The 20,818-nt window shown below is 37.4% G+C and overlaps 2 protein-coding genes across 3 annotated transcripts in view; one reads left to right on the top strand and one right to left on the bottom strand.

The window, feature by feature from the left end:
• The first annotated feature begins 319 nt into the window (after positions 1–319).
• Positions 320–18,481, top strand: gfm2 (GTP dependent ribosome recycling factor mitochondrial 2). The gene is made up of 20 exons (XM_007259636.3): positions 320–649; positions 1,547–1,628; positions 1,734–1,779; positions 2,639–2,736; positions 2,912–3,037; positions 3,138–3,226; positions 4,395–4,483; positions 4,663–4,723; positions 4,830–5,015; positions 5,601–5,681; positions 5,774–5,922; positions 6,198–6,338; positions 7,523–7,622; positions 8,284–8,482; positions 10,083–10,159; positions 10,664–10,802; positions 12,925–13,095; positions 14,353–14,468; positions 14,907–15,089; positions 18,182–18,481. The coding sequence occupies exons 1-20, from the start codon at positions 614–616 to the stop codon at positions 18,308–18,310; spliced, it is 2,298 nt and encodes a 765-aa protein (XP_007259698.3). The 5' UTR covers positions 320–613; the 3' UTR covers positions 18,311–18,481.
• Positions 18,405–20,818, bottom strand: part of hexb (hexosaminidase B (beta polypeptide)) — a 22,002-nt gene continuing 19,588 nt past the window's right edge. For both annotated transcript variants that reach the window (XM_022667869.2, XM_022667868.2), the window contains exons 13-14: positions 20,372–20,476; positions 18,405–18,907 (exon numbers count right to left, since the gene is read on the bottom strand). In XM_022667869.2, the coding sequence (XP_022523590.2) occupies positions 18,844–18,907; positions 20,372–20,476 (169 nt within the window). In that variant the 3' untranslated portion in view covers positions 18,405–18,843. The remainder of the gene's footprint in view (positions 18,908–20,371; positions 20,477–20,818) is intronic.

Raw genomic sequence — 20,818 nt, 5'->3', positions numbered from 1 at the left:
TTGTATTTTTTATAACAAATATGTAAATGGCAGGTAATAATAAAAGTATAATATCAGTAATAATTTGACCATGAAAAACGGCTTATAATCACCCATTTTCCCCTAACTGTACCGTAATATATTTATTCAGGCTTTTAAAAAATCACACAGATACTTTTTAACGAGCCTTTTTAATTATGGTGCTTTTTTTCTGATATTTTTAGGTTTAAATTGACAAATCGACAGAATAAGGGCTATAGGGCTCTACTTGTGCTCGGAACCTTGTGTGTCTCTCTCATTTTGTTTCCTACGGTCTTATTTATCGACGCACCGCTTCATGCGCAGTAGAATGGCTTTCTGACAGTTCTGAACTCATTAGTTTGGGTTATTGTTGTGAATGTAGACAGAATTAGCACAGAATGTGCAGTTTATCTTAGTGTTTATTTAACAGTTCAGCCAGGAGAATAAATAGCTGTATTGTTTTTTACAGCGTCTCTGTGTTATTAGCAGGGTTATGTGTGATAGAGGACACTGCTCAGGTGAACTGAGACCGGGTAGATTAGAGCAGTTGTGCTGTAAAAATGAGCAGAAATAAACTATATTAACTCTCGACTGAGGCAGAGCCAGTTCAGCAATGCAGTGTGGAGTGCCCTTCGTCCTCCTCAGAGGGGTAAGAGTCGCTCCTGTGACTTTAATAACTGCAGCAGACTGCAGATTTAACCTACATCTCTGTAGCCTAGGTTAGCTAATTCATCACTGACTCACACAGAAGCTCTTATACATCCTGCCATTTCTCATTTATTTTATACACAATACAAATTATTTCATGTTGTCTGCTTTTTCTCAAATTATCAATTGCTTCTGATATGCAGAGCACAGTATATTATACATTATTATGATGAACTGGCTTACCCAAGAGAACAGCCAGCCATCAGTTCATTGCCTATGTCCTTACATTCAAATAAGTTACTGTAAAGCACATTTTTATACATTACTATTAGATTTTATTCTGGTAAATATCTCCTAAATTAATGATTAGATATCAGGTGAAACACTATGTACTGACAATCTGTTCTGTGGTACAATGACAAGGTCTGTCAATAAATTACTGTGTAAACAGTAAAATCATCAAGGTGAATTCTGCACAATTTCTTGTAGTCAGACTCTCATAAACAGTAAGGTCTAATTCTGTACTGCTGAAACTGATTCATGGTTCACTGGAAAATATGTCATCAAAACATTAGCATTGAGTATTGACATCTCTACGTATTTTACTGTTTATTTGAGTGTGGGTGTGCTTATGGCAAAGCACCACACAGAGGCCTGCATTGTTTGTGTCCTTGAAAGATGGCAAAAGAGACAATTAGAGTAGAAAAGTTGGTGATTTTTTCTTAAAGTTTTTATTCTATAGAACCTCAGGTGTTCCGTAAAAGTACACAATTAAGATTTTTTGTCTTCGAAAAAAAACAAAGGCAATGACAAAATATGTTTTTTGGAAATAATTTTGATATTGAATTTCATCTGCCGCACCTAGCACTACCTCAGCATTGTGTTTGTGTGTTTGTAGTGTGTGCGACACTGCAGAAGTTGTTCATCACATGCCTGTGGGTGGAGAGCACAGTGGAGAAGGAGTTACAGCTTCCTTAAAGGTAAGGCCCTACTTTTAGAAACTGAAACTGAAAACCATATATATATATATTTTTAAAGCCTGACATTATTGTAATACAGTTATATATTATTCTCACTGTCTGCAGATGATGTTAAATCTCTTCGAGCTGTGGTCGACCCAGACATCTCAAAGTAAGCATTGCTGTTCAAGAGTCTCTTTAAAGAAATACGTGGTAAAAGGTAGAATTAATTAAATTGCTTTTATTAGGTTTTAGTCATTGTCCTAGGAGACTTCTGTGATGCACATTGTGATTTAGTTAACACCTTTATTTTCAAAAAAGGAGATTTGGCAAAGAGTTTTGGTTATTCAATAGAAAAAAATCTCTGTTTTTAATACATTTCTTTTGCACATCATTGCTGCCACACAAAGAACCTTGTATCTGAAAGTCAACTAAAAAGTTGAGTAAACATATTAGCTAAAATATTAAATTTTCTGTTGTTTGGGATCGATTCATCATCAAATATTAATCCATTGCAGTGAACAAAAGCTTTTTTTGTATGACAGTGGTGCTATACAATAGTGCACCACCTTTATTGGCATGTAAATGCACAACCTGTGCTATGGCAGGTTATGTAGAGGAAGAGATGAGAATGTTTATAATCTGCGACTAGCCTTTGTGTCTGTTAAGCAACACAAAATGTATGCACAGATCTATTTTTTTTACATCTGGCATTACAGCATTTTAAACTGCTTATCTAATATCTTCTCTAAGTTGAGCAGAACAGACTTTGCAAACATAAAATAAAACCTATTTTTTTATGGGGGAGAGTGAGCAATGCTCTTATGAGGATCTTAATACAAGACTATTGCAGACTGTGCAGCTCAAGGGCCTTGTCAGAAACATACTTTATAATGTATATAGTAGACATGCGACCATGTGCTTTTCTTCTGGCAATAAGCTATGTTAGGTTAATTTGCACCATATCTACCTACAGTAATAAGTAACTACCTAATAAAAAGTAAAGTAAATGGATATGTGTTCATTTTTAGAATCAGGAACATTGGCATCATGGCCCACATCGATGCTGGGAAGACCACCACCACCGAAAGGATGCTGTATTACTCTGGCTATACCCGTGCCCTAGGAGGTGAGTCTTGGTGGGCTGCAATATGGGATTTGTTCTGGGACTGGATTTTTTTCAGTGACTTGCACGGAGTTGCCAGTTAATCATGTACAACTATAATACAGGTGCACGTTCTCGGGTTAACAATTAAATAACACAGTTAAAGTGTCAGCTGTTTATTACTATTATTGTTGTGTAGATGTGGATGATGGGGACACTGTAACGGACTACATGGCTCAGGAGAGGGAACGAGGAATTACAATTCAATCAGCAGCAGTCACCTTCGACTGGAAGGAGCACAGGGTTAACCTCATAGACACACCAGGTATGACTGCACACACTTACACAGGCTTAAAAATCCAGAGCATTCTTTGTTTTTAGCACTTACAGGCCCTTAGTATACATTCTGTTGTGTTTCCTTTCAGGACATGTGGATTTTACTCTGGAGGTGGAGAGAGCGCTGCGTGTGCTGGATGGAGCTGTGGCTGTGTTTGATGCTTCAGCAGGAGTAGAGGTAGGTTCATGTGGGCTCTGTATTTTTATAGTCTTATAGTATTAAGAACATTTTCTTAGATGCAGGGTAAAAAAATATCTCAGTTCATTAAGGGGGTTTAGTTTTAATAATGGCAATGTTTTACCTTGTTAGTTTGAGTCCTTTGCTCCTGATGCTCCTGAGAACAATGTAGCATGTCTTTTAATGTTGGCTCAAAGCATGAATTACACTACTTGTCTGTAGGTGGAGCCCAGGAGAAAGAAATGCCAATTCTCACATAATGCTGCCTTTGTTATATAAAGTGCTGTTTGTTATTTACAGAATTAAGGTTTTGCAATATCATGCCACAGTTGTCATATTCTCACATGTACCATTGAGTTGTGAGCAGTGGAACTATGTTCTCTGGAATAATGGTGCTCCATTCACTACTTTTTGGTTGAGCTTGGAAGTTGATGATGAGGGACTTTGATCATACAACATCCTGACCTGATTAAAGCTCTGACCATTGAATGCAATTAGATCATCACAGTAGTTGCCAGAAATGTAGTAGAAAACCTTCCCTGGACAGTAGAGACATTTACTTCAACTAAGCAAGTGTACACTCTTGTTTTAAGACCCTTAATTTTTGCAGAAAAAAAAGTTTGAGCGGATACTTTTGTCCATGTAGTGCACGATGATCTGTAAAATGCAGCATAAAAGGTTAAGTTACAGATGGTTACTAAAGAATACATACGTAGTCTAATAGTTAAGGCAATCTGTACTAATCAAAATTTATTTTAGATATTCATATGTGCTTTTGGATTTAAGAATTTAAGTACATTTATATACAAATGTTTTTAGTTTTTATCTTAAAGCAGCACTAGGTAGGATTTCCTTGTTTTTTGATATTTTTAAAGAAGTAAAATTACAGCTTGAAACTCACTGCAGCGCTACATTGAGGTGTAATAGGAGGAATAGCGGTGCTCTCGTGTCTGTGCCAGAGCTCCTCTGAGCTCAAACCAGACTCTATACGTTTTCTGAGGCGGCCGCGACCAACTCTCGCAAGAACTGCGACCTGCTTTTCCGACCTTTAGTTGTAATGAAACATTTATTACACTCTGCAACTGTAGGGGAAGCCCACAAGCACAAAATCTCAAACCTACCTAGTGGAGCTTTAAAGACAGCGTCTTTCTGTCTTTCTAAACTGCAGGCGCAAACTTTGACAGTGTGGAGACAGGCAGACAAACACAAAATACCACGTATGTGTTTCCTAAACAAGATGGATAAACCAGGTGCCAGGTAAAGCACACACACCATTGCACCCTTTACAAAGACACATTAATGTTAATATTTTCAGATGTGTGGACATATTATATACACTAGTCTGCAAAAGTCTTAATTTATTCAGTTTCCTGGAAAAAATGTCATGGAGTTATTCATTCTGTAGGAGATAATGTCCTCTTATTGTTCTCCAACAGCCTGAGTTACTCTGTAGAAAGCATCAAGAGAAAACTGAAGGCCAACCCTGTTCTTCTTCAGGTAATCTTCTTATTCAATTTTTCTGATCTATTAATTGTAATCATTCAAATCCTCCTCGCACTGTAGACATTAAACACACATTTAGTAATTCACTGTAATTTAACAGATTCCCATTGGCTCCGGAAAAGGCTTCATAGGATTGGTGGACTTAATCACCAAGCAGCGAATGACGTGGGAGGGGAAGTCTTGGGCAGAAGATGGCCGTGTTTTTACGAGCAGAGCCCTCGAGCTCACAGATGATCCTGAACTGTTGGAAGAAGTCAGCCAGGCCAGAGGAGCACTTATAGAACAGGTACAGCATGGATAATGGCAACCAAGCAAAGCTAACATGCTAACAGGCATCGAAATATTGTGTAGCTTTTTTATTGATAGTCATATGATCCATGTTTATCTGCTGCTATCTATTCTATTGACAGTTTTTTTGTTATATCTGTGACAGCAGTGGGTGCGTCTTCAAAAAAGAACAACATTTCTCCCAAATTCTAAATGAAAATATTGTCATTTAGAGCATTTATTTGCAAAAAATGAGAAACAGCTGAAATATCAAAAAAGATGCAGAGCTTTCAGACCTCAAATAATGCAAAGAAAACAAGTTCAGAACTCAGAAATCAATGTTTGGTGGAATAACCCTGGTTTTTAATGCATTTTGGCATGTTTTCCTCCACCAGTCTTACACACTGCTTTTTGATAACTTTTGATAGCTTGGTTTGATGGCTTGTGATCATCCATCTTCCTCTTGAGTATATTCCAGAGGTTTTCAATTTGGTAAAATCAAAGAAACTCATAATTTTTAAGTCTCTTATTTTTTTTTCCCAAAGCTGTATATACAGTCCTATTCCCTATAATGAATTAACAAGTTTATGCACACTTTGTGCAGGTAGCAGACCTGGATGATGAGTTTGCGGAGCTGCTTTTAGGAGAATATAGTGATAATTTTGACACCGTACCTGCTGAGAAGGTAAGCCTTGCCTACATGTTTGGTTTGTGTGTTTGGTTTTGTAACAAAAATGAATGTAAAGTAATGGGGAAAATGTCTGCTTGTGCTATCAGTTGCGGGAAGCTGTTAGGAGAGTGACGCTGGCTCGTAAAGGAGTGCCGGTGTTGTGTGGCAGCTCTTTGAAGAATAAAGGGGTCCAGCCACTGCTGGATGCTATCACAGCGTATCTGCCTGCACCTCATGAGAGGAACCACGACCTGGTGTATGTGTTTTTTTTTTTTTTTTGACAAGGGTGCACAACTCCAGTCCTGGAGGGCCGGTCTTCTGAAAGGTCTGATAGTTGCCCTACATAGGCAACAATCCCTTTGCCTGGAAATTAACTGATGAGGAGACTGACCCTATAAGACTGGAGTTATTCACCTCTGTCTTAAATTATTATAAAACACACTGTTTAAATTTGCATATGCATCCATTAACAATAATTACCGCATGGCTTGTATTCAGTTTAATAAACCTTCTGTATGTTTACTTGTTTAGGAGCTGGTATAAAGAAGACTTGTGTGCACTGGCATTTAAAGTGGTCCATGACAAGCAGAGGGGTCCACTGGTGTTTCTGAGGATCTACTCTGGCACATTGAAACCCCAGTCAGCTGTATATAACATCAACAGGAACGGAGTGTATGTCTAATAGCACACGTCACTGAACGATTCTCAGCATTCAATCATATACTCATCATTGTACACCAGGGGTCGGCAATTAAGTTTGGGCGCAGGAAACATATTTTCCAAGCCATTACGTAATGGGCCGTAAAAAAAATCTGTTTTGGAAAATGAAGTTTAATTGGATAGAGGGCTACAGACTAGTAGCTCTCCAGCCCAGAGGGTTGTAGAACCCAATTGCAGAACAGTTGCTCTCAAAGCAGGTAAACCCAAGAAGAAAGGAAAGAAAGAAAGAAATAAACACAATGCTCCTCACGCGGGATTGAACCCGTGTCGTCAGAGGCTAGTGCCCCGGCTAGTGAATTGGGACACGGCCGGGAAAAAAAATGCCCATATAAGAAGATAGGGAGCCCAAGAACTGGCAGAAAAAGAGAGCAGGTCGAACTAAAGTCATGCAGAGCACGACAGAGAGACTGTAAGGGGCTTTTGCAAACAAAAGCTCACCAGAGAAGCATTTTATTATTATTATTTATTTTATTAATTTTTCTTCATTATCATTCATTATAGTTCAAACAATCTCATTGGCCAGATGTTTCATGATTGTGGTCCACATCTGGCCTGGGAGCCACCTATTGCCGACCCCTGTTGTAATCTAAAAGATTCACAGATTTAAATGCCTTTTTTAGGTAGAATATTATAAAATAAATTACATTATTATGACGGTTTGTAGTTGCTCTAATGAACCAATATACATCATATAGGTTAATTGTTTTTTTGTGAAATCAATAGTATTAAAAATACTTTATTCTGTAGTCCAGTGAAGACTTTCTACTTGATTTTAGAGTATTGTTTTGGTTAGTTTTAAAAGCATTAGTGTTTAACCAAACTGTTGAATGATCATTACTCAGTTCCACTGATCCCAGCTCAGTGTTGGGGTTGGGCATAAAGCATGATGGTGCCAATAGATTTAAGTTTATCTGCTCCAGATTGTTCTATTCTTTTTGCATAACTTATATTAGTTAGGATACTTGATGAGTTTAATTAGCTTTGCATCTGTGTCAGCAAAGGGTGCGATTTAGTGTAGCTATATACATTCCACAAACATTTTAAATATATATTGTGTTTTAATACAAACATTCACACATGCTAAGGTTCCATTCTTTTAAATCTGTATTGAATGGTATGTTAAATATGTTCTGCAGGGAGAGAATGAGTCGTCTGCTGCTGCCGTTTGCAGACCATCATGTTGAAATCCCCTCACTGTCTGCAGGGAATATCGCCCTCACTGTAGGACTGAAACAGGTACTGATGTTTCCATGGAGCAAATGTCTTTTCTAATGAAGCAATTCAGACAGGGATTAATTTAGAGTTATAATTATATTTGAGAATTAAACTGCACCTTTTTTGGAAAATGCAGTCGTGCAAGCCATGTGCTATTCATGGCAGTCTCAGAAGTCTACATGCATACCAGCTCCCTCAAACACATAAAAGCTGACACTAACCACATTTAGTCATGACCTCGTAATGTGATTGGCTGCGAGATGTCATGGGATTGCCAATATTGCTTGATAATGGCACTCAGAAAAATCTAAATCAGAATGAAAGCCACAGTAAATGGAGCTGGAGATTTCATACTGTTTGTTGCATGGTGTCTAAAACTGCAAATAAATACACTAAACACAGAAAGATGTACTGTTTCTAGGTGGGTGCTACAGGAATACTCAAACTATTGAAACTGATTTTTAGAAAAATTAGAGATTTTGTGATTCATTACTAATAATTGTAAATATTAATAAAATAATCTTGTTTCCAAGACTGGTTTTGAGTGTCTTAGATATCAGAGCCTTTTAAAGCATGACTGTAAACCATTAAATCATATTAATGTTTTAATTAGTAAATGTGTTTTTTTTTTGCCATATTATATATATTATATTTCATTTGGTTTGGTGTTTTACCCACTCAGACAGTTACAGGCGACACCATTGTCTCATCCAAAGCCTCAGCAGCAGCTGCAGCACGACGAGCTCAGAGACTGGCTGAAGAGAAGAAAGTATCAGGAAGGTCAGGACGTGAGAGCAGTAGTCTGGTGCTGGCTGGTGTGGAGGTTCCTGAGCCTGTGTTCTTCTGCTCCATAGAGCCGCCCACCATGTCCAAACAAGCGGGTAATCATTTATAATTATTTCAAATCATTAACATGTCATTAATGTCAATTGTATGACATTTTGTAAAACTCTTGCTATGTTTACCTAAATTGTCATGTAGATGTAATCACAGTAATAAAAACATTAATGATATTACAGCTTGTGTGAATCTAAGAAGTATTTAAAAAGAATGAATGAAAAGAGGCAATTAAAAGAAAGGACTAAATGTAATATGTTGGGTTAATTCTGACCTGCAGAGATCTTGGGAAAAGGGAATGTATGGAATCATATTGGTGCTGTCAAACATGAATCTTCGGTCTCCGTTTTTGCTGTTTACGGGTGTTTGATGTAAGGTGCATCTAACAGTTGATCTTTAAATTATATCAAAACTTCAGGATTAAATGAGAAATTGACTTTGTATGTTGACTTCAATTTAAAAAAGTTAAAAAAAGGTATTTCATTTTACTGTAAAGTTTGCTGATTTGAAGATAAAAAATGTTGCCAATAGTTATACAGATTATTCAAACTGAAAGTTACATGTTCAGAGTATGTTTAGGTGGTTTTGTCGGCTAATGAGGTTTGACCTGAGTGTTAATTTCCAGGGTTTTATAATGGGTTCATATCACACACACTGTGAAATCATTAGTGTAACCACAAGCCTTTCAGATTTACTGAGATTAAAGTGTGATTTGAATGTGTACTTTAATTAGTTTCATATTGTAAATGTTTTCATTTTGAAAGGGGCATACAATGCCATAATTATCATAAATTGAGAGTAATTTTGTTAATCGCAATTATTTCTAGAAAAACACTGTGTATCGGCATGTGTTTTTTTTTATTTGCTTTGTTTTTGTCTGATTATTCTAGTTTATTTTCAATTTAGAATATGATGATATATTGTTTCATAAATAATTGTGATAAACAATATAATTATCATTTTAAAACTGTTATGCCACTGGTATGATTTTAGTAGCAGTAAATAACTTGTAATTATTTACAATATTCAGACATGGAAAAAAGTAAAATATCCAAAATTCAATAAGTAAAAATGTAATGAATAAATAAATTTGATATTTGGTATGTTAAAAGTTTTCTCATTCACATGTATGTGTTATTGGTTTCTCCTCACTATGTAATCACAATTATAGATACATTGGTCAGCAAAAATTACTCAGTCAAGTCAAATATTGAACAAATCATCTGTCACGCAATAAAGCGTAGATACAGTGTTTAATTTTCATTATTTTAGACCTCATTAAAATAGAAAAGACTAGATAAAAATACCTGCTGATTACTGCTACTGGTCAGTTTGTAGTAGTGCTAGATGAACTCATTTGTGTATTTTATTTTCACTGTCACTGGCCTACATTTGTCACTAGTATGATAGTTGATGAGACTGTTGACACAAGGTCAGAAAATATAAACAGATTGGGATGTCTTCTTGGGTCTATAAAGCCTGGATATTATAGGCTTTATCAGATTTTATAGCTTGGAAGATAAAGTCCTGACTTCCTTTGCCCTATATCTGAAGCTGAGGAGTCATTCCAGGACTGTTTAATGCTTAACTCTATAATAGAACTGTATTGCTGACTTGCTGTTCTTTATTTTGCTCCTGTTGCAGATCTTGATCGTGCTTTAAACTGCCTGCAGAGGGAGGACCCCAGTCTGAAAGTCAGGACAGACCCTGACTCTGGACAGGTGATAATCCATTCTTTGCAACATCTTCTTCACAGCTCCTCAGAGCACTGCTTGGGTTCTCATTTGACCTGTCTTGATAACCTATTTTTTTGGCTGATATATTTTCCCAGAAATTATTGTGATAAACAGTGCTATTGTCATTTAAAGACCATATTAGGCCACTAGTAATAAAATACATTTGCACATTACGTTTTAAAGAGCCATAAACATGTAATTATTCAGGCATTGGTACTGGAATAAAAATGTTTAAATATCCGTAATAAATAAAACACAAATTATTACTGTATTAAAATAATCATTATGACATGCCAAGAATCCTGAAAATATCTCTACACTTTTACCTTGCGTAACTGGTCAGCACCCCATATTCTTATAGTGGCCCTTTTCTCTCCATATTATAATAAACTTTTTTTTTTATTTGATGTGATAGTAATTAAGGTCGGCTCTTCTCCAAATCTCTCAATTTTTTTTCCTTCCTCACTCTTCTGTTTATTATTTACCTAGACAATCCTGTGTGGAATGGGAGAACTTCATATTGAGATTCTGCATGATCGCATCAGGAGAGAGTACAATATTGAAACCCACTTGGGACCCTTGCAAGTGGCCTACAGAGAGACCATCCTCCAATCAGTAACTACTACAGGTAGGAATACTGACCAATCAGGGAAAAACTATGAGGTAACAAGAGCTAAGAGCTCTGAACTGCATAGTTAAAGGACTTACTTTGCAGCGTTTACTTACCAGTGGTGAACCGTGACCCGGAGTAAATGGGCTCCTGGTTACTTCATCTCACTAGAATCGGGATTGTATCCTGATTAAAATTTTAGTCACATGAATTTACATTCACCAGTTAGTCAGACTGTAATCAGAGTATGCCAAGTTTGCTCGCTGTCCAGTAGATATTACTGGTGTTTGAGTTAAACTGATGTGTACTGAAGAGAGATGTTTACACTGTTACAATGTGGTTTAAATGTGTCTCAGAACACCTCCTGATATGGCTTGAGTTGTCGGATTTGTGACTGTTATAAATGTGTTTTTGGTTTGTTCGTCCTTAAACACACCTAAATATACAGAAGTCCCAAGTCTCCCGGAAGTTGCGGGAGTCTACCGCATATCAATTGTGGTTCCCTTTTTCCCGCAAGTCTGATAAAATCTCCCAGAATCTAGAACAAGCCACAAACACTCATGTAGTCGACACAGACTTTTCCCGAATTGCATTTGTGAGAGGGAGAGGGAGAGGGAGAGAAAGGCGCTCCACTCGTGTGCATATTCGTGAAACGCATTTAAAACAGAGAGAGTTCTGATTGGCAGGTTCTCTGCAAAGAGTCTCTATGAGTTTTTAGTGTGAACGGGCAGTGGTATTTTTTTTTTTTTCATTTCCCTTTACTGGACGGGATGCCCACTGTACAGTTTGTAATAGTGATTTTAGCATTGCCCACAGAGGACTAAATGATTGCAAAAGGCAAAGGTGAGTTAATTTGACACATATGGGGATCCAAGTCCAGGTCCGGGGGTACCTCCATTAAATGTTTTTTTTTTTTTTGCAACTTGGGATGTCTGAATATAATTCTGAATCTCTAGATTCATTTAGTGACCAGATGTAAACAGGGTCTTAAGCCCTATTCGGACGGGATTAGTTTTTCAGGGGGACATCTGTGAAAAATATTTCACACTTCTACTCAGTGATAAAACTCCTGCATCCGGACTGCAATTGAAAGGAACAAAAGGACCAGTGAGTTTTTTTGGCTTTCTTGGTCACACGACCGCGTTCAGTAGCTCCTCCATTTCCACTTGCTGTTATGTTTACATGAGTCTCCGTGGAAATGTGCGCTTAAAGTGTAATTACGGTGTATAGCTCTGGACAAATAACGAGGAGACGAAACTCAGAGATGTGAGTCCAGACGGGACTAAAATCACCGGAGGACCACAGAGTTCAGTGAATTATTCATCCTGTAATTTTCTCAGAGGACATCTAAGAAAAACACATACATGGTCATTCCGTTCAGGAATAAAATCACAGAGGACCCCCTCATAAAAAAGAGAAAATTACCCCAAGGCCCCCTGAGAAACTGATCCCATCCGGATAGAGCTTTAGTGAAATGGTTGGAATGTTACATGTAGAAAGGAACACGATGTAAACACATTTACTGCAGTGGTTGTAAACTGCAAGGTAAATGCCTGTGTGTGAGTGACCTGATTAGAGACCTGACCTAAATCCACTTAAAGAGCTAAGTGGTTGTTTTTGTCAGCATCATCCAAGAAACACACTACTTACAGACTATAGGCTTAATACAAATATCATGTGATATGTGTGATACCACAATACAGGTAAAAAGTCCTACAATCTCAAGTGGTTTTCAAGGCATCTTAAAGTCCTGTTGCATATTACATACATTCTACATAAATGTTATGATTGTCATGAACTGTTTCTCTAAAGTTCTGTTGGTAGCTGCTCTAGATGGGTCAAATTACTGTAAACTTTACTGAGATTTCCACTCGGAATCCGGAAATCTCGTTTAAGAAAACAGTTTAGTGGTTTATGATGTACCATCATGTACAGTTTTATGGTTGCCGTTTATGGTAGCATAATAAACTTGATATCTCAGTAAGTTAAATGTGGAGCAGTGACACAAAGAAAGCCTTAAAGAAAACACAGTGTGACTAACTGTTCTCTAAAAGATGTGTTAAGTACAGTGATATGAATAATGTTGCACTTACAAAAAAAAACATCAAGGTTACTGTATTGTATTTGTGTTTGTTTTTAGACACTCTGGATCGCACACTGGGTGACAAGAGACATATGGTAACAGTGGAGCTAACTGTGAGCCCTTCAGAAAAATCTGCAAGTGTCACCTATGATGAGGAAGTGGGGGCCCTGCTCTCTGCAGAGATCAGAGAAGCAGTGGACAATGGAGTTCACAGTTCATACCTCCAAGGTAACTCAGCCAATACAGTCTTTCATTTTCTCTCTCTCCTTACACTGCAAAAAACTAAATCTTAGCAAGTGAAATTGTCTAAATTTAAGGCAATAAATCGTATTTTCTTCTCTGATAAGACTTTTTGTCTTACAAAGCATTGTAAGTGTTTATTTTGTGAGTGATTATTTTGCTTGTTTTAGGGATAATTATCTTAATCATTCTTACATAGAATTTGTACCTTATTTTAAGTAATCTGAACTAAACATAAGCACAATCAAGCAGCAATCAAGTTATTCTGATTATTGTGTCCAAAAACAGTGACTTTTTTTTTTTTTTTGCTTGATTTAGGTGTTACTTCACTCATTTTGAGACTTTGTCATTGCTTTTTGTAAGAAATCTTACTAAGAAAATTGCTTAATATATATATATATATATATATTTCTTAATTTGCATATATTTTGTCCAGTTTTTGCCAATGGACTTATTTGCAGTGTATCTCTCTTTATCTTTATCTTACTTTGTCTGGGAAGCACCTTGGCCAATTGTTGATGCAGAATGGTGTTGCCAGTTGCCATCTTATCTGAGACAATGGGCCACATATATTCATTTTAGGATATTTTGGTTATTATTATCTACTTTGGTTATTTTTATTTGGTATATATTATCTTTCCTCATTCATAGAGATCAGAGCCTGGTCTTGTGTGACATATCCACTGGAAATATCCACCTAGCAGCATTGCAAAGATGGCCACCGAAGTCAACAGACTTTCCTATAGAGACATTGACCTTGAAGCACATGTACAGACGTGCATAATGCATAACATTCAATTGGACTCTTTACATTAATACTTCATCCTGACAAATTAGACACGTATCTCATTAAAAATTCATATTTAAATAGATAACCTTTAACACATTCATGCAGTCCTGAGAAATTCAGATCTATGTCTGACAAAATTACTTTAGTCTGGGTATACACTATTATTATAGCTAAAAGCTCTTCTTTTTAATAGTGGTGTGATGTAGATCCTGATTGTTTCATGTTTTAGTATAATTAATTTAGGTTTGTAACAATATTTAAAGTGTTCTTAGAGAAACCACTATTGGTCACAACTGACAAAGAGCAATTAAAGCTTCTCAAAGAACTCGTGGGCTTATTTACTAAACACATTTTGACTTTTCTGAATTCTTTCTTAACGGCTTGTTATCTATTTCAGCTCTATTTGAATGTAACTGTGGATTCTGTGATAATAATATCCTGTCTCTGCTGTGCAGGTCCTGTTTTGGGTTACCCTGTGCAGGACGTGAGCACTGTTATCCATAGTGTGGGCATAGAGCCTGGCACCTCACTTGCCATGGTGTCTGCCGGTGTCTCCCGGTGCATGCTTAAGGTACTGTAACACATTTGTTAGAACAATTGATCCATAAGTCTGATAAGAGTCCAGTTTTGTTTAAAATTTGTATTTTATTAAGAACTCCTGGTTTATAAAATACCTGCTACTCTGCTACATTCTGCTATAGGTGTTGTTAAATAAAGATAAAATTATACATATAAATGAACCTATATGGGAAATGCAGGCCTATGTAGGTATCCAAAATGTTCTATGTATGTACTGTACAATAGATGAACAAAGGTATTAGGACAGCTGCTCATTTACGGTTCATTTAATTCCTTTCATTGCTATGTGGATTTAATTGCATTTACTACAGCAATAATAAGCCCATATGATTATGTTTACCTTATCTTTTACCCAACCTTATGTTTACCCAACTAATTGGGTTATAAAACTGACCTGGATGTTTGTTTGTTTGTGTGTGTTTGTGTGTAGGCTCTCCAGCAGGCAGGTGGACAGGTTTTAGAGCCTGTCATGTCACTGGAGGTGACTGTTGAGGAGGAGTACCTGAGCCAGGTGCTCGGTGACCTCGCCCAGCGCAGAGGATCTGTCCGTGATGTCCAGAGTCGCCATGACAACAAAGTGCTTTTGGCCACCGTTCCTCTTGCAGAAATGATGGTGAGTGGACAATTAAAAAAAATCTTATATTTCCTTCCCTCTGTTTTTGAAAATGTGCATAAACGAACAGTTCTTCATAAAGAGAGACATCGACACACAAAAACGACAAAGAAAATAGTTTTTTTGTGGATTCTAAATATAAACAGAGAATTGTATTTGTAGATACATTTGTTCATATTTAGACATTTGTATTTAGGCCTGTTACGATTAAAAAAATTGCGAACAATATTTAACTGTTTCTTTAAGTTTATGTTGGTTGTTAATTGAGGGCATTTTTCCTAATAAAGGTGCAGCCACGCCCACAGTCACAATATTTGAAAGTGCATTTTGTAAGTGCAAACACAAAGGACGATATCACGATTATTAAAATGATTGAGGTGATGTCCATTTATTGAACGATAAGTCGATAATGTAGTTATTGTGACAGGCCTATTTGTATTTGTAGATATGTGTACACATTTGTACATATTTACACATGAATCTAGTGCTATATAGTTGTTCATGCCAGAAATGTGCATGCACGGTGGTGTCAGCCTTTTCTTTAACCCATAAGAACCCGTAACCATTCCTGAATTATCATTCCAAATTCAAAAATGAATCAGTGAAATAAATTCAGTGATCAGCTCATTTATGTTTTTTTTTTCCTATTGTGGGCATATGACTAGGGCTGTCCCTAACGATTATTTTTTAAACGATTATTCTAACGATTATTTTTTTCGATTAGTCGACTAATCTATTCATTGAGAAACATATTTAAATAATTATTATTTTACGTTTTAAAGCAAACGATAAATTACTATATTTATATATAATAACAACAACAACAACAACACAAGCCTACTAAACCAAACCCCACACTTATAATCACTTACATGTACAACACGTTTAGATCTATAACGCTAAAAATGGATAAGCTCCCATACACCACAACCGTGTGTTGTTTTCTGTGACCGCTAGATTTTGTGACCACTGGCAAGTAGTTCTCAGCAGACCGGTGCACTGGCCGATTCGAAACGTGTTAGTTTCTAATGTTTACCCCGACTGGCCAAAACGGTTCAGTTTAGGGCTGAGGGTAAGGTGTAGGTATAGAAAGCTTCCGTTTTGCCAATGAACGCTCATAACCGTGAGCACTGGTCACAAAATTCCGACGGTGACAGAATACGGTGTGACACCGCAGCGCCGACGGCGCTAGCTAAAATAACTTAAGGCAGCTAGCTTAGCTAAACACCTGAACTTATGAATAATGCTACTGTTTCTGGAAACTATATATATAAATATAAACCAAAAATGTATAATTTCTGCCTGTGGCAGGTTTAAAACCTTTGGTAGACAGTCTTAAGTCTTTTTAAGGACACCCGCGGAGACCCTGATGTAAACGGTAACTTACTGTGTGACCCTGTTGACATAGTGCTCCTGGATGTTTGCGCTTCAAGTGCTCCTTTTGCACATATGGCAGAGGACCACATTGTTGCCCTTTTGCGTGAAATGCTCCCAAACTTTAGATGCCCGCTGGCGTTTTTTTGTAGCTGGAGATTGCTCTCCGGAGTCCAAGCTCTCTAGAGCTTAGATTCTCTGCCCGAACCCGACATGACCCGAGGCCCGCCCGTAAATCCGACCCGGGCTCCAGAAAATAGTCCGAGATGTAGGCGTCTGTTTTTTAATTATATTTTTATTTAAAAAAAAAATAACGAAAATAACGAAAACTGAAAGTGAAACTAAACTAATTTATTTATAAGCGCTGTTTTCACTACCGCAGTTCTACAGCGGGGGTGTTGTGCCGATTCTGTCCGCGAAGCGGGAGTCAGATTCAGCAGAGAGTCGGATTCGGCACAAACGCGGCGGCACCTCGCGGTCCGCGGTGTCAGTTGTAAGCGCTCGCGCTAGCCGCAAAATACGGCAGAAAACACTGAGGGAGCTGCAGAATTATGAATGGGACTAGAATAGGAGCACGAGGAGATCAAAGAGAACCTTCACCTGTGAGTAGTTCTCACCAGAACACGCAAATCTCTCTCTCTCTCTCTCTCTGTCTCTCGCACGTGAACTCCTCCGCGTTTGACCTGCAGAACTGTGTTTAGCTGTTCTTAAAAATCATTTTAATTAAATAATAGTTCTATGCTTCTATGTTACCGTGTTAATTAACATAATTCTGATCATATTTCGCTCATTAAAACAGCCCGAAAACAGCCAGTTGGAATTTTTGGGCCCGATCTAACCTCTAATGCTCTCCACAGGCGCCGCCATGTTTACGACGCGCCGACGCACGTTATGCAAATCGATGTATTTTTGTAATCGATGACGTCGATTATGTCGACGCGTCGCCCCAGCCCTACATATGACTATAATTATTTTAGGGTTAAAATCCTGACGACAATTCCATAACTTGCCTTTTAAATTTTTGTCCTAGAAATTAGGTCAGAACTAGTAATAAGGAAAGTAAAAATGTTATTAAAAGCATTTCAATTGTTAAAGGGCTGAAACATCCCTATAGAAGCTGAAAATACACATTTAAAAGGAGCTAGTTTAATCTCCAGCACTCTTACTCTTTGTAAATAAGGCCAGATGAAAGAACACACTGAAAAATCACACACTGTACTGTAGTGAAGCTCTCACGATGTTCAATATGTGTCATGCAGGGACTTAAATTTAAGGACAGAGTGCTGTAAGTAACTTTAAAAAGGTCTGTAAGACATGAAAATATGGGATATTTTGGGTTCAGCTTAATTCTTCTTGTCCACATAACACTGAAAACAAAAAATTAAAAAGTGGTGTTTTTGTGTGGACGAAAGGCTGCGTTTAAAGTTTGCGAACAGGATACTTATGGAAAGAGATTTGGGACACTGTTTGTAAAAGCACTTAATGGACCCAGCTTGGAACTCTCTCATTCTCAAATAGCTTTTGGTGCTCTGCATCAGTGACACTAAGTATTCTTCACAGTATGGCCAGTATAGTGTAGAGACACTTTATGATTCTTGTTTGCGGTAAGTTAACTTACTACAGTGTGGCCAAAACACATTCCAAGCAGAAATATAATTGAGAAGGACCAGTATGAGATTACCATAGACGAGAAATAGTGATATATTTTTTTTTTCCAGGGCTATTCCACAGTACTGCGCACTTTGACTTCAGGGAATGCTACCTTCTCTTTGGAGTTGGCTAGCTATGAACCCATGAACCCCCAAGCCCAGAACACACTGCTCAACAAGATGGCTGGACTGTCCTGAGTGCTACTTCATTTTGCTTTACACTTGAACTGTTAACAGATTCCTCGTGTGGAGATGATTTTTGAATGTACAAGACTTGTATTTTTTCCATATGTGGAATTTCCCTTTTGTTTATTGATTTCTAAAATCATAGCAATGTCAAATTTCACATTAAAACAAACATATCAAGAAGTACATTTCCCTGTAGATTACTGGTACGACAGCCTGGTGTCTCTTCCAGAACCTGAGTGATGAAATACTGAGGTGCATTTGTGTGGCATGAATACGTCAAAAATATGAAAAACTGTCTAAAACCAGCTATGCTCAACACAGTATATAAACTAATCTAAAGGAGTTCATGTTACTAAAAATATGATTATGGGGTAATCCCACATACAAATGTGTTTTTTAATAAAATTTTACACAAAAAGTGCTGCATTTATCATTGGTAAAGTTTTGTAGCAAAAGCTTCACATCAAAATCAGTCAAAATTGTCTCAGTGCATTATAACGGGAGCCGTGGACTGTTTTAGTGCCCCTGGTCTTGTTTTCAGCTCACAGGCCACCGTACTCATGAGGACAAAAGCCTATATATAAAGGTTCAGCAGGTATGCCTCTCCTAGGAAAAGAATAAAAAGACAAAAGAATGATTAAATATATACACAGTACTTTATATAAACACACAGTATGATAGCATTTTAACGTATACAATTTAATACAGCTCTGGAAAAAATCAAGAGACCATTTCAGTTTCTGAATCAGTTCCTCTGATTTTGCTATTTATAGGTTTATGTTTGAGTAAAATGAACATTGTTTTATTCTATAAACTACAGAAAACATTCAAAAAAATTGTCATTAAGAGCACCTAGTTGCATAAAATAAAGAAAATGCAGAGCTTTCAGACCTCACAAAATGTGTAGAAAACAAGTTTATATATAGAAAGTTAGAAGAGTTTATAAATCAATATTTGTTTGAATAACCCTGGTTTTTAATCAAAGTTTTGCATCTTGGCATGTTCTCCTCCACCAGTCTTACACACTGTTTTTGCATAACTTTATGCCACTCCTGGTGCAAAAATTCAAGCAGTTCAGCTTGGTTTGATGGCTTGTGATCATCCATCTTTCTCTTGATTACATTCCAGAGGTTTTCAATTTGATGAAATCAAAGAAACTCATCATTTTAAGTGGTCTCTTATTTCTTTCCAGAGCTGTATACCAAGACAACCATATTCACTATTTGTGTTGGACATTAACATTATTTTGTCTCTGTCTTTAACCCTATCCATGCGGTGAACACAGACACACTAGTGAGCGCACATTGTGATGTACTACAAAACTGGTGTTTCTTGCTCCTGGTCTCCTTTTATAGTGGTCAAGTTTAGCACGTGCCTTCCCCAGAAATATAACTATGTGCCACGTGACTGTTGGTTGGCTGAGCCTCCCACCTACACATTCCTGCCTTCATGGTTAAAAGCATTACCCACTGCAGAGCAACGCTTAACTTGTGCTTTAACCCACCACTAATAGCTTTTCACATGCATTTCTGGACAAGCTGAGAGAAACAGAACAGTCAATGAAAGTGACAGAAGCATGTTGATTGGTGTGGTAGAGTAATATTTCAACATTTAACACAAATAGGACTCCTCTATGAGAGTTAAACAGCATAAGAGTTATTGAAAGCACTGTCCTGCTCTCTTTACCAGAGTTACGTAATGCAGTTAGCAGAGTGTTGAGTTCAGAGCATTAATATACATGCTTTTCTCTGTAATACAGGTATTACAGATTTATTTTGAATTATTTTGATGCTGCTATTTTAAGGTAAATTGGGTTAAATTGTTTTTTTTTTTTAATGTTCCTTTTAGTACTGCAAACCCCTACAACAACAACTGAACTGCACATGGATGCAGAGTATGCATCTGTACATTAAACTGACTGTTATAAATGCAAGTCCAAATCAGAATAACTTTTGTAAAACTACTTTAAAATAACATTCAGCACAATCTCCAGGAGAAGGAGGTTAACCAGGTAAGTGGACCTATTTAACCAACAACTAATGCAACATTCAAATGTGTTTCGTGACTTACTGGACCATGCGGCAGCGGTGTTTGGCCAGGCGATTGTAGGCGCTGTTGATGTCCTTCACATTCTCATCACTCCACAGCCTCTCTCCTACTGCGCTTGCTCGGGGCCTGTGAAGCACACAAACAGTTTGTCACCTTTTTAAATCACAGTAATTTAATTGGCAGATTGTAGCTTTGCAAAGTGTGAATGAATGATTTTAGAAAATCATTTCCAAGGCTTTCAGATGAGAACACATGCATTGCATAGGTGAAGCCCTTAAGCATTAAATTTAAGATATTAAAGTGTTAACGCGCGCTGTTAATTGCGCTGTTGCAAGTTAATTAAGGCACCAAGTTTGACCCCTACTTCCGCCATATTCTGCCCCGCCCCCACCCAACGCGTTTTCTGGCTGAATGATTGAAGGGCACGCTCTGAACTTCCAGCTCCGACCCAGTCCCAGTTCCTGCCCT

Source organism: Astyanax mexicanus, chromosome 1 (genome assembly GCF_023375975.1).
Source record: "Astyanax mexicanus isolate ESR-SI-001 chromosome 1, AstMex3_surface, whole genome shotgun sequence".
NCBI classification, from domain to species: domain Eukaryota; kingdom Metazoa; phylum Chordata; class Actinopteri; order Characiformes; family Acestrorhamphidae; genus Astyanax; species Astyanax mexicanus.
Note: the sequence above shows the minus strand (reverse complement) of the source record. Positions and strands in the feature narration are given on the sequence as shown.

Excerpts from the sequence above, each read along its gene's own strand:
- gfm2 (XM_007259636.3), top strand. The coding sequence starts at position 614 with ATGCAGTGTGGAGTGCCCTTCGTCCTCCTCAGAGGG. Across the intron at positions 6,339-7,522 it reads AACATCAACAGGAACGGAGT|GGAGAGAATGAGTCGTCTGC; the intron begins GTATGTCTAATA and ends TATGTTCTGCAG. Across the intron at positions 14,469-14,906 it reads TCTCCCGGTGCATGCTTAAG|GCTCTCCAGCAGGCAGGTGG; the intron begins GTACTGTAACAC and ends GTTTGTGTGTAG.